A 19,037-nucleotide genomic window follows, 5' to 3' on the forward strand; every position below is an offset into this window, starting at 1 on the left:
ATAAAGAACTTACCAAACTCAACACCCAAAAAACAAATAGTCCATTGAAGAACCGGGCAAAAGACATGAAAGAATAGCCACTTTTCCAGAGAAGACATCCAGATGGCTAACAGACACACGAAAAGATGCTCAACATCACTCATCAGGGAAATACAGTCAAAACTACAATGAGATACCACCTCATACTTGTCCAAAAGGTCAAAATTAGCAACTCAGGCAACAGCAGTTGTTGACAAGGATGTGGAGAAAGGGGGACCCTTCTGCCCTGTTGGTGGGAATGCAAACTGGTCCACTCTGGAAAACAGTAAGGAAGTGCCTAAAAAATCAAATAGAATTCTCCTAAAACCCAGTAATTGAACTACTAGGTATTTATCCAGAGGATACAGTGATGCCGATTCAAAGGGGCACATGCACCCTGATGTTCATAGCAGTGCTATTGACAATAGCCAAATTATGGAAAGAGTCCAAATGTCCATGGACTGATGAATGGATAAAGTAAATGTGGTATATATATATAATGGAATACTACTCAGTGATCAAAAAGAGTGAAATCTTGCCATTTGCAACAATGTGGTTGGATCTAGAGTGTATTATGCTAAGTGAAATTAGTCTGAGAAAGATAAATATATGATTTCACTCATGTGGAATTTAAGAAACAGAATAGATGAACATAGAGGAAAAGAAGGAAAAATAATATAAAAACAAAGAGGGAAGCAAACCATAAGAGACTCTTAAATATAGAGAACAAACTGAGGGTTGCCGGAGGGGAACGTGGGTAGGGAATGGGCTAGATGATGGGCATTACAGAGGGCAGTTGTTGGGATGAGCACGGGATGTTATATATAAGTGATGAATCACTGTGTTCTGCTCCTGAAACCAGTACTACACTGTATGTTAACTAACTTGAATTTAAATAAATAAAAAATTGGGGCACCTGGGTGTCTCGGTTGAGTGTCCGACTCGATTTCAGTTTAGGTCGTGATCTCACAGTTGAAGCCCTGTATTGGGCTTACTGCTGTCAGCACAGAGCCGGCCTCACATCCTCTGCCACCTTTTCTCTTCCCCTCCCCTGCTTGTGCTGTCTCAAAAATAAACATTGAAAAAGAAATAGATAATAATAATATTAAAAAATTAGATTTTAGTTATTATATAGAATTACTCATTTTTGTATTTCCTCATGCTCTCTTGAAAATAAATTTTCTTTTAAATTAAACGTATTTATATTAAAATGGGTGTATGTTTTTATTTATTTTTTAAAAAAATTTATGTTGAGAGAGAGACTGTGCCAGCGGGGGAGGGGGAGAGAGAGAGAGAACCCCGAGCAGGCTCTGTGCTGTGCACAGAGCCTGACACATGGCTCGAATTCATGAACTGTGAGATCATGACCAGAGCTGAAGTCAAGAGGTGGACGCTCAACCAAGTCACCCAGGCTCCCCTTAAATGGGTATGTAGTTTTAAAGTGAAAAGTCCCCACCTAATCCACCTCTTGCCTTATCTTCTCTCTCCTCAGTTGTGGGGAGACCTACCACTGAGAATTTAGAGTATGTACTTGAGACATTTTACTAAACCTACTGAAAATGCATACATAAACACTTACTTGTCCATGTTTATATGTGTGTCCATGGAAATATGTAGGTTTTGTTTTTTTTAATGGAATGCACATAAACTTTTTTAGTTAACATCATATCAGAGAACAGTTTTCCGTGTTTGTACGTAGCAATACATCTCATTTTTTTAAAACATATACAGTCTTCTATAAGAGATATGAAGTGATTTATGTAATTGATCTCCTTTTAGTGAGTTTAAGTTTTCCATTTCTTTTTCTTTCCAATCCAGAAATAATACAACACTCAATGTCTTTGTGTACATTACTTACAGATGTTTATGTTTTTCCATAGGTTTAAATTCCACAGGTGGACTTTTGAGTTCAGAGGGCCTGTATACTTAAATTTATAATAAATGCTGTCATACTTTCCAGAAAGAATGTGCTAAGTTCTCTTTTTTCTAGCGGTGTAAAACAACACTTGTTTCCCATAACTGTTACTCATACTGTGAGTTATCAGTCTTTTTAATGTTTTCTACTTTGTTGGTGAAAAAATAAAATTCATTTCATTTGAATTTCCTTGATTTTTAGTGAACTTGACCTTTGTTCACCAGAACTTAGAGGTAACAGCGAAACTGACTTGTATTTAAATGTCATGTTTATTCTTTTTTTGCTGTCTATCAGGCTCTTGCTCATGGTTTCCACTGAAAATGTGAACATTGAATACACAAGGTCACTAGGTGTCACTAGAATCCCATTTTGTTGGGCTGTTTCTGGGCATATTTTTTTCTAAGAGCAGGCAACTGTGTAATGGCCTCAGATAAAATTCTGATAGTTCCTTTGGATACTAGACACTTTTAGTGAAGAAAGAAGAAATAAAGGCAAAAGCCATAAAGGTCAACTTAGCTGTCACCTCTCAGTTCTGTTGAGGAAAGTTGATCTAACAGATAAGTTGGAAATGCAGTTTGTAGGCATTTGTTTTTGCCTGCTTGAGAGTAGGTCATTGCCCAGATGCCCCTGCATTTAGTGTGTCCTACACACTAACGTATTTTCTTGCATGACCCCAACTCTGCCATTCACTTTAGAAAGTTAACACTAAAATACTCCCCACCATTGGATTCTGAGTCCATCCTGGTCTCACCAGCTGTTGAAGTTGTGCACTTGACAACAGATGGCTCCCAGCTCCCTGTATCAGTCCCGCTGTTTCTGGGGGGTCTTGTTCTGTGCCTGGTGAAACCATGCTCACATACTACTTCCTCACTCCACCTGAGGGAGGTCCTTCCAGTTGTCTTGTTCTGTTTCACCGTTGAAAGGGATTCTTCTCCCACAGAAGGTCAGATACTTTTCCATTGCCCTGGCTTTTGAAGAGGTTGTGAAGGCACCGTGGATCTGGGCTTCTTAGGTAAAGCAACAGAGTGGGATAGGTTTTCTGCAGTGAATGAATCTGAATAGCATCTGCTTCTCAAGGGCGCTTTTCCTGTCTGCTCTTGACATGTCGTGTGAATGGGCATTGAAGTTGCCAAGCGGGTTTGCAATTTAAAATGTCTGGGGAAAATGCCATTTCAGTCTCAGACGTTGTCTTTGTTTGTTGTCATGGGTCTCTCCTCTGGGTCTGTGCAGCATCTGGCATAGTTGGGAGATGAAGGGGCAGAGCATCCCTCCCCAATTGTCTAGTACAGCTGGCCCTTGAACAGCATGGGTGTAAGCTGTACAGGTCCGCTTATGTGTGGTTTTTTTTCCTAATACAGCACAATATTGTAAGTATTTTCTTAGGATTTTCTTAAGTTTTCTTTTCTCTAGTGTACTTTATCAAAAGAATACAGTATATAATACCTATAACGTACAAAATGTGTGTTATTGACTCTATGTTATTGGTAAGCCTGTGGTCAACAGCGGCTTTTAGTGGTTAAGTTTTGGAGAGTCAGAAGTTATCTGTGGATTTTTGACTGCATGGTGGGGGTGATCAGTGGTTCAGGGGTCAACTGTGTGTCTGAACTTTAACACCAGCCAGGCTACTGTGGGTTTAAAGTTTTATTTTAGTCTTGCCAGAAATATTTATGGTAAACCAAAGCGTTATGTATTAGGATTTGATAAACTATTAAGGAGGCTGTTCAAACCAGTAATATAAATTGGGTCTGTTTTGGGGCGCCTGCGTGGCTCAGTCGGTTAAGCGGCTGACTTCGGCTCAGGTCGTGATCTCGCGATCCGTGAGTTTGAGCCCTGCGTCGGGCTCTGTGCTGACCGCTCAGAGCCTGGAGCCTGTTTCAGATTCTGTGTCTCCCTCTCTCTGACCCTCCCCTGTTCATGCTCTGTCTCTCCCTGTCTCAAAAGCAGATAAAACGTTAAAAAAATAAAAAAAATAAATTGGGTCTGTTTTTATCTCCCAGGGGTTTGTATTCCCCTCCATGTAACCTGATAAGATTCAGGATGGAGTCAGTCAGCCTTTTGTCGGTGATTCCAAAGGCCCTGTGGTTGGGCCGGGACTTCTGGTGGAGGAGCCTCAGGGGCTCAGCTGGAGGTCAGCTTGGGTCGGACTGAGTGGGTGAGGGGGGGGGTTGTACAGGAGCCCCCAGTCTCAGGTGCGTTTTCAGAAGAAGTACCTAATGGAAGGTGGTGATCAGGAGATTTACTCCCTGTCTGGGTACTGTTTGAAAAGTCTTCACAACCCCCCTGCCCCCCCAATACACACACCCGGCACATACACCCTCTCATTTTAAGATTGCTGAACAGGGGGGAACATAACAATGTGGTTAGGGAACAGGCCAGGTGGGCCGGGCCTTGGTGCCCTAGGCTTGTGGAGGGCGTGTGTGTGTGTGTGTGTGTGTGTGTGTGTGTGTGTGTGTGTGTTGGGGTGGGGGGAAGAGGGAGGGATGGTGAGCCACTCAGTGATTAGCAACAACAGACCAGTCGCTTCTGGGGGGGCCCATGTGCTCCTTTCTCAGGTGCTCCTGTGTCCTTCACACACCCTTCCCTCGCACGCGCTTATCAAACTTCTCTCCTTTCCCGATGGTCCTGTTCCCATACTCCGAATGCTTGCCAAGGAGAAGGTGGTGTTCTGAGAGGCACAGGCGGGGCTGGCGGGGAGTGCGGATCCAGTCCTGGATTCGTGCTGGCTGCTGGGTCCTGGTGTCCTCCTGTGACGGGTAAACCTGACCTGCCCGCACGATAGGCGCTTGCTCTCACCCCCCACTTAACAGGTGCTGTCCCCTCCTGTCGCTGGTCCCCTGGTGCTCTGCCCTGTGTCCTGGGGGAGAGGGTGGGGTTCATGACTTGAACTCTCCTGGGATTGGGTGCTCGAGGCTGGAGCCTTCACACAGCTGCCATTTGTTGTTATCCCCCCTCGGTGCCCACAGTCCTGGGTCCTAGGTAGTGGACCAACAGGCCTCTGCTGACTGGATTTAGGAGATACGGGAATGAATGTGGGTGTGGCATAAGCCCTGGAGTTGACCCAGCTTCGGTAGAGGGTTTGTGCTGAGGGTGGGGCAGGAGGGGCGTCCCAGGCTGGCTTGCAGGGAAGTGCCGCCATTCCTGAACCCTCCAGGGGAAGGCGTTCGTTGCGGTGGCGCCCAGGCAGGGCTTCCTGGACAGGAAGGACGACATTGGCTGCTTTGTTCCCTGTTGGCTCTGAGGTAGCAGCAAGTAGAAAACAAAGATCAAAAAGGTTGGTTCTGCTTTTAGGGGCGTCTCTTGAGACACTTTTCTGCTTGACCACTAGGTGGGGGCATAGTGTCATGTTACGCTTCTGAAGAGAAGCGGATCCAACCAGAGAGCTTTTTTTTTGTTTATTCAGTAGATTTTGATTGAGTGCCTGATAAACACGGGTTTTAATGTAGTGGCTTCAGTATTTTACTAAGCACGTGAACACACAAGTTGTTTGCACGCATAGAATGACATCACCAGGATTACGGGCCACCTGTTTCTTTGTTGTGAAAGGTCATATATAAACCCAGGTAGATGCAGGACATGTATCTCTGCAGCTTTCCACCTTGCATGATGGATAAATTGTGGAGACACTTACTCCCAGTAAGGACAGAACATATCTTCTACAGCTACACCCCCTGGGTCAGGCACACATTTTACCCAGTTGAGTCAAGCCTTTCCCCAAACTACTCACTAGTAGAGGATACTTCCTAGTTCTGTAAACTTGGGCAAAAGATCTTCAGTGAGCCTCAGCTCCCTCAGTTGTACAATGGGAGAAAATGATAGGCCGGTACTTGTGCACCAGGAATGGTGAGAGGTTCTTGGAAGCTGGCTGAGCTTGCCGACGTCGATTATAACGTAAGTCTCATGTATGTGATGAGGCAGTTACCCTGATTCTTCTCCTACAGGTCTTCCGTCAGGATGCCTCCTGACCACCCCCTTAGGCTGTTTGGTTGCTTATAACAGTGGGAAATAGGTGACCTTTCACTTGAGTAAGAAGAAGCCGGGAAGCCCTGCTCAGGGTAAAAATAGTTACGAAAGGACGTTTTTAAAAAAGAAAGAGGCATTCCTAAGAAATCGTTCTTCTCTTTGTCCTTGATGCCTGTTCCTCATTTCTTTATGATACCCGTTATTCTGCCCCGTTCACTGTAGGCTTTCTACAGCCTTTCTATGGGTGTTAATTTGCTTTTTAAAAAGTCAACCTTATAAACGTGTAATTTACATAAAATGAAGTGTACCCATTTGAAGTATCCAGTTCACTGAGTGTTGACAAATGAATGCACCCGTGTTAGCCTCACGACCACAGTCAACATATGGTGAACACTTTCATCACCCTTGGAAGTTTCCCTGTGTCCTTTTGCCACCACCTTCCCCTCCCCAGGCCCCCTTGTGCCCTTTACACTGTTGCACCGCACGGCAACCACATACCCGGTTCTTCGCACCTACGCCAACTTTGCTTGTTCCAGGGTCTCCTGTAAAGGAAACCTTGCAGTATGTGTTATTTTCCACCTGGCTGCTTTTGTTCAACACGATGTGTTTGAAGTTTATCCTTGTTGCCATGTCCATCAATATTTTGATTTTTTTTATAGCTGAATAGTTTTCTATTGTGTGGATATACCATAGTTTGGTTATTCACTTTTAAGGGACATTTGGGTAGTTTTCTGTTTTTGGTTATTGTAAGTAAAGTTGCTATGGATAATCACGTTTGTGTCCTTGTCCTTATGTATTTTCATCACTCTCGGGCCATTACCCAAACTGTTTTCCAAGATGCTTGTATCATTTTACATTTCTACCAGCAGTGCATGAATATTCCATTGGCTCCACATTTTTACCAACACTTGGAATTTATCAGTCTTTAAATTGAGCCATTCAAGTGGATATGTAGTGGTATCTCATGTGTTTATTTTTTGTAGCAGTTTTTTGGGATAGAACTCACCCATCAAAGGTGTACAATTCAAGTTTTGTTTTTGTTTTTTAAGTAAACTCTACATAGACCCAGCATGGAGCTTAAACTCATGACCTTGAGATCTAGAGTCACATGCTGTACGATGTGACTCTAGCCATGCCTGGTGCAATTGAGCCAGCCTGGTGCAATTGAGCATTCTTAAATATATTCACAGAGTTTGTCAGCCAGCGCCATCAATTTAAAACATTCTCATCACCTTAGAATGCAGCCTTGTACCTTTACACCACCCTCTGTATTCCCCAAACCAGGGCAACTCCTAATCTACCTTCTGTGTCCACGGTGTTGCGTCTTCTGAACGTGTCATGTAAATGGAGTCATACAATATGTGGTCTTTGTGCCTGGCTGCTTTCTGTTAACATAAGGTTTTCAGGATTTATCCATGTTTTAATCAGAATCTGACTTATTAAAAAAACAGTGTTCCATTGTATGGATATATCACATATATTCATATTGTTACGATTTGTAAGTATTTTCTCCCATTCTGTTGGCTGTTTTTATACGTCCTTTACAGTTTCCTTTGAAGCAAAAGGTTCTAATTTTTCTGAGTTCTATTTTTTTGTTTCTTGTGCTTTTGATGTCATTTAAGAAACTTGCCAAATCCAAGATCAGGAAGATTTAGTCTTAAATATTTTCTTCTGAGAATTTTATAGTTTTAGCTCTGACATTTAGGCCTTGGATCCATTTTGAGCTGGTTTCTGTGTGTGGTGTGAGGTAGGGGTCTGATTTCATCCTTTTTTGTTAGGGTATCTTGTCCCAGCACTATTTGTTGAGAAGAGGATTCTTTCCCATTGACTTAATGTTGGCATTCTTGTCAAAAATCAGTTAACCATACATTTGAGGATCCCCTATGGTTTTAGCATGTATTTTCCTCATGACCAGTACCAATTGATTGTAAGAACACATGCTTAGTGACTATTTGGTTTAAACTAAAAATGGTTGCCCATTTTTAAAAACTGGGTTTCTGTCTTCTTAATATTGAGTTGCAGGCAATTTTTGTACATTGTTCATAACAATTTTTTTTGTCAGATACACATACTGTAAATACATGATCTCAGTCTGACTTATTCTTTATTTTTTTTGTATGTGTCTTTCAGAGCACATCAGTATTTTACTTTGTTGAAGTGTGTTTTTTTATTTTGTTTTATGCTTTGTGTTTTTGATATTCCCTCTGAATGCCTTTGCTTACTTCAAAATCATGAATTTTGTTTCTCCCATTTTCTTCTAGGAGCTTATAGTTTTGGCCTTTATATTTCTGTGATCTACAGTGTGCACGTGTATATGTGTGGTGTAAGATAAGGAGGTCAAAAGTGTTTCACAAGAGTGTTTCTTTCTATAGTGATGACATTTACTCCTTCAGAAGGTATCTTTTGAGTACTCAGTCTATGCCGGCCATGGGGGTATGTTTTCACTAGACAGGCATAGTCACTCTCTCCATGAAAGAAACAGGTTTTGTAAGCGCAAGGTGTGGTATATCCTCGGAAGGCTCCTGGAGAGGCTTCGCAGGAGAGCCCGTTTGCAGTTGGTCACCCTACTTAGCGGCTGGAGTTGGTGGACCTTTGAGTCGAGGCGGAGAAGACGCAGAGGAGCTAGATGCTTGGAGACTTGGGGGACCAGCTTTCTGAGGAACAGAAGGTCGAGGCCTGAGGCGGAATAATGCCGGTGTGTTTGAGGGTCTCAGAGCGTCAGTGGTTGGGATCTATGAGGAGAGGGAGCTCAGGACAGGGATGTGATCCTGCAGGACCGCAGAAAGGGGTTTGGATTTTACGCAGTCTCAGTTTTTACTCATTATGCCCTCTAAGTGTCACGCGTCCGTCCTGGGGAAGTTCTCGCGGGTGAAGCACAGCACCTGAGTTTAAAACGGTGCGGAGCTGACCTTGCCGTCATCTCTTCACTACTTCTCGCTTCATTTCTGTCTTGCTTGAGGTGCCATTTTTTCCCCTGTTGTGCCAGCCGGATCCGTCTGAATCAGAACGCCTAGTTTCCTGTTCCCATCCTGTTATGGAGAGGGAGCCCCTCACACACAGGAAAGAGAAAAGCCAGCTATTATTGCAAGGCTTGTGGTGACACACTGGTCCCTTTTTACCCCTCCCCCAGTTCCTGTGCCCCGGGGTAGCGCCCCTCCGCGTGTGCGTCTTGCCACAGCTCTGCCGGGCCTCCACGTTCCCAGCTACTGTGTCTCCACTGCTGCCATGACGTCTGGCTTTTGACACTGTCTAGACTTTCTAGTGTGGAAGTGCAAATACAGCTTTCCCCGTGGCCACCTTCTGGGGGACCCCACTCCACGTACACGCACCCACCCTTTGCACGCACGCATGTGCGCGTGCACACACACACACACACACACACACACTGCTTCTCCTCTCCTGATTCCGTAAAGTCAGCAGTTGATGAATTAGCAGTTTTACTTTATATAATTACAGCTGTGAAAGGTGTTTTTAGCTGAATCTGAAAATGTACACAAACATTTCCTTTTGTGTGAAACTTGGTCCTTAACCTGAGCTCAGCCTGGTGTCCTTGAGTCCAGTGCGTCTCTGGTCCAGGTCATCTGAAAACTGAACCTGTCACCTGCTTTGGTGGCCCTGACTGTGGGCATGTCAGACCTACCCCCGCCTCGGAGTCCTTGAGGTGTGAGGAGAGGAGTCCAGTCCCTTGTGGTTTCACAAGCTTCCTCGTTCAGCTTCTACACTCGGCTTTCCTTCTCTGTATTGGCTTTTCAGTTGCCTACTCTTTGTTTCTGTTGGTCTGTGTCGTTTTGTTTTCCTTTACCCTTATTTGACGGAGGTTTTGGGAGCAGGAGAGAAAAATGTATGTGCTCAGTCCATCAGTTTTAACAAGAGCTCAAGAACATCCCATTTTTATTCCTAAATATTGCCCATTCACATCTGTACCCGGTCCCGCATCTGTGGTGAAACCTGTAGCGTCTCCTACCCCCATAGTCCCTGACTGGTCTCCTTGCCCTCAAAGTCCCTGTCCTGGAACTCACCCTGCAGAGTGGCCTGTCAGAGTCCCCCACCTCTCTAGCACCCTGGGGCCCACAGGACGAGGGCTGTCCGAGCTCAGGAGCTTAGCACATGAGGCCATTGAGGTGACCTGTGTGAATTCCTTGTCACTGGCATCGTCACTGCAGTCACACCCAGTGGTGTGTGTTTTCCCAGAATTGTCACACTGCTGTTCACTTTGTCACACTTCTTCTGCCTGTTCTGTCCTTCCTGACGGAAGATCTGCATCCTCCCCAATGCACTTCCTCATCAGAATTACCCGCCCGTCTGGGGGTCGCCTCCCACCTGAAGCTTCTGATTGCTGTGTATCGCAGCATCACGGGTGCTCCCTCTGGCATCTGCTCTACCTGTTGTGCTCAGAGTACTGTTTTTGTGCCGCATTCTGTGTTGTGCACTTTTTGCAAACTTCTTTCGTGCCTGGCTTAATAAAAAGACATTTGCATTCCAAATCTGCCTCTGCGTTTACTGTATCGGGATCACAGGTGTCATTTGGCTTTAACCCCATCGTGTGCTAGTGAGAGAGTGAGAAGTGAAAAAGGCAAATGAGGTCTTGTGCTAAAAGTAGTTTTGACCTCACATGCCCTCAGAAGTGTCTTGGGGACCCTAGAGGTCTTCTGACCACCCTTTGAGATTCCTTAAGCCTAGTGATAAATACTCTTGTCAGTGTGGTGCGTAATCTTCCAGACTGCTTACAATGAGAAATACTTTACCATATTATATACAGTATACAGTCCCATATGTCCCTGCTGAAGTTGTGTTTTTGTTCTTAATCTGTTTTAGAGAGCTTTCTATATGAATATGGATATATTTGCCCTATTCTTTTTTTTTTTGCATTGTATTTTAATTATATTTTCATCTGTCATTTGCATACAGATGTTGAACAGTGACAATCTAATGAAATATGGTCAGAGTTGGGTTTAGGGGCTGTACTTTTAAAAAGACTGAAACAACCGGTGAAATTATTCTGTTAACATAGGAGTGATCAAAGGCTTTTGATTGGGTTGTGGGGAGATGAGCAAAATGTTACATGCTTCATCTTTCAGTATTAATAATATAAATGAATGGGAAGAGTAGAAAGTATATGTAAGGAGATCATTTAGAAAATTATTGTAATTGTTTAGATTTGAGCACCTGAATGCTTAGAAGTAGGCAATGGTCTGAGGGTTCCCGAGACAGGGAGGGAGGTGAAGGGCTGCAGAGCGAGAAACGAATCGCAGGTTGTGGGGCAGACAGGTCTGGGGGGTGGGGCACAGCCCGGAGTAGCTGTCATCGGCCCACCCTGCTCTCCGGCTGAAACACACAAGACAGAGAACCCAGTTTTGGGGCCAAGATAAACTTGCCAGCCTCGTTTCTTTAGGAACCTTCTATCTCTACATTACTCATTTTTTGTCCTGTTTACTCTCATATTATTCCTTTAGTAACATGTGCTTAAATTGTGTGTGTGCCATGCACTGATCATTTTGAAGGATGTTACTAAAGTTATCGCGGAAAAATTGTGCTTCCTTTACCTGCTGCCTGCTTCTACTCTTACACTCTAAACACTGTGTAGAGAATACTTTGTCAAGTTGAATTTATATTGCCTTTTGTATTTGTTTATAAATGTACTTAATTTATTTTTTAATGTTTATTTTTTAGAGAGAGAGAGAGAGAGAGAGAGAGATCATGAGTGGGGAAGGGGCAGAGAGAGAGGGAGACACAGAATCTGAAGCAGGCTCCAGGCTCCGAGCTGTCAGCACAAGCCCAACGCGGGGCTTGAACTCACAAGCTGTGAGATCATGACCAGAGCTGAAGTCAGACGCCTAACTAACTGAGCCACCCAGGCGCCCCTAGATGTACTTACTTTAAAAGCCACGTCTATTAAAATGGCCTGTGCATTTCTTAAATTGGTAACTGACATATGTGCAGATTTAATGCTATGTGAATTTAACAGAAACAAATGCTCATTATGCTGTATCAATTTAATTATACAGATGCAGGACAGCTGGAGTACATATTGATGAATCACTCTTCCCTGCAGCTAACACCAGGGAACACTTACCAAGCCTAATTAAAAAAAAAGTAAGTATGTGATTTCAATATGGACAGTGGCAACTATGAATTTATTCGTTCTTCTATTCCTAGAAAATGAAACTTTTTAGAATGTATTCAAGAGTTGTCTTAAGTATTGCTGCTGCTGGTATTGTTCTTTTCATGTAGCCTTTTTAAGAAAGTTTCAGAAATCATTTATCCTTTAAATTTGTGAGAAGTGGAAGGAGATGTGTGTGCCCAACAGAAAGCTAAAAGTTGCAAGAGACCAGCAAACATCCAGGTGCTCTGGGAACTACTTCAGAATTCGGTTTGTTATGTCTGCAGCAAAATACCTTTGTTCTGCTGTTTAGCTGGAAAATCTCAAAAGTCTGAAGCAGAAATATCCAAGTTATTTAGTAAATAAGTTGTTTATTGAAAATCTGTGCAGACATAAAGACACGTTGAGGTCTAATCCATATTTGAACTACAGCATTTTCACTCTTATTATTTGAAAACTTTGTAATTTCTTTATTTGAGGGTAAGCTGGTTTACTATGAAACTTGAGTCCCTTTGCGCATGAGAATGCCCATTGGAGAAGAGATTTGCAGACTTTCTCCAAAGTGAATTAGACAGACCAGAACCATACATTTCCTGTAGATTAGAGAAGACGTTCCCGTGGGTGCCTCAGATTTTCTGTAAATACTAAATCCTCTATCTCCATTCCACTTATGTCAGGCCAGCCAGGATTTGTAGCCCACTGACGGGGTGCACTTAACTCCAGTCTCTGTCTGCCCAGATCTCATTCAGGTATACGTGAAATAGAGTGTGCAAGGCTCTTGGCTCTCTGTGATACACTTAGCAATAGCTGTGTCTGCTGTGGTTTTTTGGTTTAATTTTTTTAAATGTTTTTACTTATTTTTGAGGGGGGGGGGGAACGGGCAGAGAGAGAGAGAGAGAGAGAGAGAGAGAGAGAGTCCAAAGCAGGCTCCAGGCTCCAGGCTCCAGGCTCCAGGCTCCAGGCTCCAGGCTCCAGGCTCCAGGCTCCAGGCTCCAAGCTGTTAGCACAGAGCCTGACACAGGGCTCAAACTCACAAACCCTGAGATCATGACCTGAGCTGAAGTCGGACACTTAACCTACTTAGCCACCCAGATGCCCCTCTGTGTTTGCTGTTTTAAAAATAAAGTACATGTTTTAAAAACACATTAATCATACGAGTGTATTTTCATTGTAAAACACTGAATGTACACAGATGAAGCCAGTACGCACACGCACACATGCGTGCGTGTGCCCGCGTGTTTTGTACGATTGAGGTTCTCCGATGTTACACATATTGTTTGGGAGATTGCTGCTTTCTTCTTCACTTAACAGTGTGTTTTTGACTGGTTCATGACAGCATATGTAGGCCGTCTTCACTTGTCCCTATTGTGCTCTATGGCGTAAACGTGCCTTTCTTGGATTCATGCACCCTTAAATCATCGTGGGTTTTCAGTCAGCACGTTGTGCATGTGGCATGTTTGAGTTAATTGCTCCAGGTGTAGAATCTAGAGATGAACTTACCGGGTTGAAATGTGCGTGCTCTCTGATGCGAACAGTCGCCCCTCTTGACACAGTGACCACACCTGGATATTACTAATCTTTGTCATTTTTCCTAATATGAGTCCTAAGTCACGACAGCTTATACGCTTTGTTTGCTTGTGCCTGAAAACATTCCCTTTCCCTCTTCTAAGTGCAATTGCAGAGTGAATGTGACTGCAGACCGTAGTCTCTTGGGCTTTTGGAGGAGGGTCTCGGCTTGCCCCTCCCTCACTCTTTCTGCTGCCAGCCTGACCCCCTTCCCTGCTGTTGCGCACACATCCCAAGCGTGTTTGTGATTTAGAGCCGTTACATTTTCTGTTCCCTCTGTCTGGAAGCTGCTCCCCCCAAACTCCATGATGTGACCATTTTTCTGACTTCAGTGGGGCTTTGTACCCGGGTTCCTTTCTCCGTGAGACCCCCTCTGACTGTCCTCTGTGCTGTGGCAGTTCTCGCCTCTGCCGACTGCCTGGCGCCCCACTCGCCTACTGTGCTCCTTTGGTCTGTAGTGCTTTCCCCTTGCTGATGCACTGCAGTCACGGTGGCCGTTATGCAGGGTTCAGTTGCCCGTGAAGACCCGCAGGACTCTACGTGACCGTGCTGGGGAGTCTGTGGAGCACTCGGTGACAGGGAGGCGGGTGGGGGGAGCCTCTTATGGTTTGTGGTCATGTACCCTTGTTGTGAGTGTATTACCTCCCCCAACAGCGGAGCCCTCCCGCTGGTGATAAGCAGAGGACAGGCTTTGAGAATACAAATGCCCCCAGATGCTTTGGACTCTCGGTTACAAAGCAACATTGTTCATCAGTACATTGCATGCTGTGCGTGTACTTCGGGGAACAGTTGAGGCCAGTTCCAGGTCTGCTGGAATTAACCCTCCCGACACACATACAATTTATTTTACTTACTAATTATGTTTATTTTCACACATATAATTTATTTTACTTAATTGTGGTTTATTTTCTGTCATTCATTAATAAAGCATAAGCTCCTGATAGCAAGAATCTTTTTCTGTTTCAAGACCAGTGCCTGACACAACATTTTTGTTAAATAATGAATGAGAGCAGGATGCTCGGTCAAGAACACGAGTGTAGGTGTGAGAAAATTCACCCAAGACTTTTTGGTTACAAGCCTTGGGCTTCATCCTGTGCATCACACCTTCTGTGTGTGTTTAGAGCTTTTGGGTTTCACTGGCTGAATAGAATTACTGTGATTTAAAGACAATAGGGCAAGATTAAATAATGGTTCTTTTTTCTGGTAGTTAAAAAATTGCTTTTGTATTTTGTTACTATGTCATAATTTTGGTGGGGGGAGGGGGAGAGATAACAGAGTAACCAAAATAAAGAAAAGACTAATTTCGTTTAAGAACTTTCATGGAAACTAAGAATGCTGGGAGCATGTCAGGAGAAAATGCCTGAGAAAACAGAGCTACTTAGAGCACAGCCTTGTATTTATTCTTAAAATTCTGATATTTTTACAGATGCACAGAAAGAAATGACTGTTGCTATTTCACATGCAGTGCAAGAAGCACCTCTTTAAGATGGTTTTATTTGCAGTGTTATAAAAGATACCAAATGCACATGAAAGGGTTGCAATAAAGTATTCATTTTTATGTCCTTTTTGCACAGCGTAAGTGTATGCAGCCCAAAGATTTTATTCCTAAAACGCCAGAACATGATAAAAGACTTCAGAAGAAATTTCAGAAAATGGCTACAGAGCTCCAGAGGCAAAAAACAACTCTGGGTGAGTCCAGACAGACGGCGTGGTCCTGGGCCCTTGTTCTGGTGGACGTCTGGTTTCATTTGTCTGATGACCAGTGGCCTCCAGGGTGGACACTGGTAAGGGCGGACTCCGTAGGTCCAGCCTGCGGAAGCTTGACCGTGGCTGCTTGTGGGCCGTGGATTTGAGCTAATCAGCCACGCAGTCTTGGGATTGCTCACCAAATTGATAGAACTTTTTATTTTCAGGAATCATTATGGAAGAACAGAATTTGACTAAGAAGCCCTATTCTAATAAGTTCCTGTTTATTTCTTTGTTATTTTATATCTGACTTTGTAGTTTTACCTCATACTTGGTGTTTTTGTTTTGTTACTCAAAATAGGCAAATGTTAGATGATACATTCTTTTTTTTCTTTTAATTTTTTTTAATGTTTATTTTTTGAGAGAGAGACAGACAGTGAGAGTGAGGGGAGAGCAGAGAGAGAGACACAGAATCTAAAGCAGGCTCCAGGCTCTGAGCTGTCAGCCCAGAGCCTGATGCGGGGCTCGAACCCATGGACCGTGAGATCATGACCTGAGCTGAAGTCGCATGCTTAACCTACTGAGCCACCCAGGTGCCTCAATTCTTTTTTTTTTTTTTTTTTTAATTTCTCCTTAAATATATATAATTTTTATTTGTCAGTTATTCCTCAGTAAAGCTGTAAAAAAAAGAAGAAACATATTTCTATTGTCTTTGAGTTTTCATGATACCTATTTGCAAATTAGCCCACAGTTATATTTTTGTTTTTTTAAAGTTATTTCCTTTTAACTCTGCATTTTGTTTGCTTTTTTGCCTTCAACAGTTTGAATTTTATGTTCATGGGCCAGTTTTCTTTTTAAATATCCTACTTGGAGTTCACAGAGGTGCTTGAATTGTTTTTTCCCCTCTGTGTATCAGTTTCTATATTGTCTATTGACCTTTTCTTTACAGTTCACTAATACGTTCTGCTTCGTGTAATCTGCTATAAAATTCATCTTTTGAGTTCATAATTTTGGTTATTTTATTTTGCAGTTCTAGGGTTTCCCTTTTTGTAATAGATTCTGCTATTCTGATTAAATCACTCACATTTTTTCTTCTTATCTGCAAGATCTTGAATGCCTCTGCTCTGTTGTTTTGTATGTTTTTTTCCTCCTGCCTTTTGTCATCTAGCCCTGTCTCTGTAGGAATGATGGCTTTTGTAATTGAAGGCAAGTCATTAGTTATAAAGTATGTTTGAAACTCTAGGCAATATTACTTTCTTAGATACCGAGTTTCCAGTTTCCTCCGCTAAGCCCACGGAGTAGGCTTTATCTGGACTGATTTGAATAGGAACTTCTCGGATTTTGGTAGGGCTTGGTAGACTTCTGATATGACAGTGATACCAGGCTGTGGCCATCTAGACCTTTCCACTGAGAGCCTGCAGTCGTAACTAGGACCCCTTCCCCTGGCTGGCTCTCAGCTTCCGGAGAAAATAAACCACAGAGAACTTGACATCACACACTGCTTCGCTTTTGGGATCCTGCCTCTTGTAGCTTCAGAGTTTGGCAACTTTCTTGAGAGTGAAATCACATGCATGAAAGGACTGGATTTCTACTCTGCCTGTTCAGTGGGGAAGCTTTCGGTTTTCTCTTGAGTTTGTTGATACTGACAAACTGTTGGCTCTGTCTTCTCTTTGCTTGTACTTTTATTTCTCAGCAGCTGCTCTCTTCGTGCTCAAAGACCAGACCTTCAGCCTCTTGCCCCAGGCCCTTTAATGATAAATCCTCCTGGGGGTGAAGGCATCCTCTGCTTAGTAGCTGGCCTCTGAGCATTCCCCCTCTCCAGAATCTTGACTCATCTGGTCCTGCTCTCTTTAGTGGTTCCCTGATGCTTTTATGTAGACATCATTTGTAGTTTATATAGCTTTTGTATTTCTTTTTTCTCTGTATAGGCATTACTTGCCTTCAAGATACTCTATTCCTGTCTTGAATTACTTGTAAAACATTACAGCACTGGAACAGTGGCACAATCACTTTTGTTTATGGTTGCACCTTGCACAAGGGTTTTAATATTCTATATTCACTGTAGAAGATCAGTTACCTACATTTTTCATTTCTGGTAGCAACAGGCTGCTTCTGTGGAATCAAAAAATAGAGACATTTTTGTCCTTAGTGTATTTAGTCATAGAATCATTTCTGGGGTTTTTTTGAAGTCTGATTGGTATAACATACTGGCTTGTGATGTACAGTATAGTGATCCGATGTGTATATTGTAAAATGATCACAAGTCCACTTAACATCTATCACCATACATAGTTATAAAACATTTTTTTCCTCAGGATAGAACTTTCAAGACCCAGTTTCCCAGCTACTTTCAGTACAGTATTAACTGTAGTCCCCCTGACGTGCATCACACCCCTATGCCTTGCTCATTTTACAACTGGGAATTTGTGCTTTTCGACCCCTTTCGCCCATTTTGCTCACTCCCCGACTCCGGGCCTCAGACAGCCACCAGTCTGTTTTCTGTATCCATGAGGTTGGTTTTTCTGTTTTCGTTTTCTGATTTTGTTTATAGATTACACATATAAGAGATAACATATAGTATTATCTTTTTCATTAAATGACTTATTTCACATAGCATAATGCCCTCAGGGCCTATCCATGTTATCATCAATGGCAAGGTTTTGTTCTTTTTTTATGGTCAAATAATAGTCCTGTGTGTGTGTATACACATACCCACATTTTCCTTAATCCATAGATGGACACTTAGGTTGTTTCCTTGTTTGGCCTTTGTAATTAATGCTGCAGTGAAATGGGCGTGCAGATATATTTTCACATTAGTGTTTTTGTTTCCTTCAGGTAGATTTCCAAAAGTGGAATGCTGGATCATACGGAAGTTCTGTTTTTAGTTTTTTGAGAAACCTCCGTAGAGTTTTCCACAACGGCTGCACCAATTTACATTTCTGTCACAAGTGTACAAGAGTTCCTTTTCTGCACGTCCTCGCCAACACTTGTTATTTCTTATCTGTTTAATAATAGCTGTTCTAATATGTGGTTAGAATCTCACTGTGATTTTGATTTGCATTTCCTTGGTGTTGAATGATGTTGAGTCTCTTTTATGTGCCTGTTGGCCATTTATATATCTTCTTTGGAAAAATGTCTTGTTTAGATCCTCTGCCCATTTTTAAAATTGAAGTTTTTTTTTTTCTTTTGTTAGATGTATTCTTTTTTTTTTTTTAAGTTCATTTATTTATTTTGAGAGAGAGAGAGTAGGGAGGGCAGAGAGACAGAGAGAATCCCAAGCAGGCTCCAGGCTGTCAACGCTCAACATAGGGCTCGAACTCAGGAACCATGAGATCCTGACCCGAGCTGAAATCAAGAAGAGTTGGACGCTTAACTAACTGGGCCACCCAGGCACCCCTACATGTGTTCTTTTAATGATTTAGAGAAATACTTTAGGACCTCATGAAACTCTAAAGTACTATATGTGTTTTTTGTATTTCTCTTTTTTGCCTTTTTCACCACCTAAATTCAGGGTTTCTGACCAGTCCCAACATGCCATTGATGCATGTAAGCAATTTCGGTAACTATATAGTGTATAGCATAGAAAAAGGAAACATTCATTTCTCTAGTTTTTTGTTTTAGTGTATGTTGCCATGTCACAAATTCTCTGTGTTCTGAAATTTTTTATGTAGAATTATCAAGCGTTGCTTTGAATCTGTCATAGTAACGCAGCAGAATTGACGAACATTTGGCCTGCCTGGTGCTGCCAGATAATTGTCCACACACCGTGCCTGTATCGTTCATTCTCGTGCT

The 19,037-nt window shown here is 42.8% G+C and overlaps 1 protein-coding gene across 2 annotated transcripts in view; it reads left to right on the forward strand.

Moving 5' to 3' along the window:
• MCPH1 (microcephalin 1) overlaps nucleotides 1-19,037 on the forward strand; it is a 268,842-nt gene that overhangs the window by 23,766 nt on the left and 226,039 nt on the right. For both annotated transcript variants that reach the window (XR_006216465.1, XM_007089220.3), the window contains exons 4-5: nucleotides 11,899-11,986; nucleotides 15,134-15,248. Coding sequence is in view for 1 of the 2 variants with exons in the window: in XM_007089220.3 (XP_007089282.2) it covers nucleotides 11,899-11,986; nucleotides 15,134-15,248 (203 nt within the window). In the remaining variant the exon portion in view is untranslated. The remainder of the gene's footprint in view (nucleotides 1-11,898; nucleotides 11,987-15,133; nucleotides 15,249-19,037) is intronic.

The sequence above is a fragment of the Panthera tigris genome, chromosome B1, assembly GCF_018350195.1.
Source record: "Panthera tigris isolate Pti1 chromosome B1, P.tigris_Pti1_mat1.1, whole genome shotgun sequence".
Lineage (NCBI taxonomy): Eukaryota > Metazoa > Chordata > Mammalia > Carnivora > Felidae > Panthera > Panthera tigris.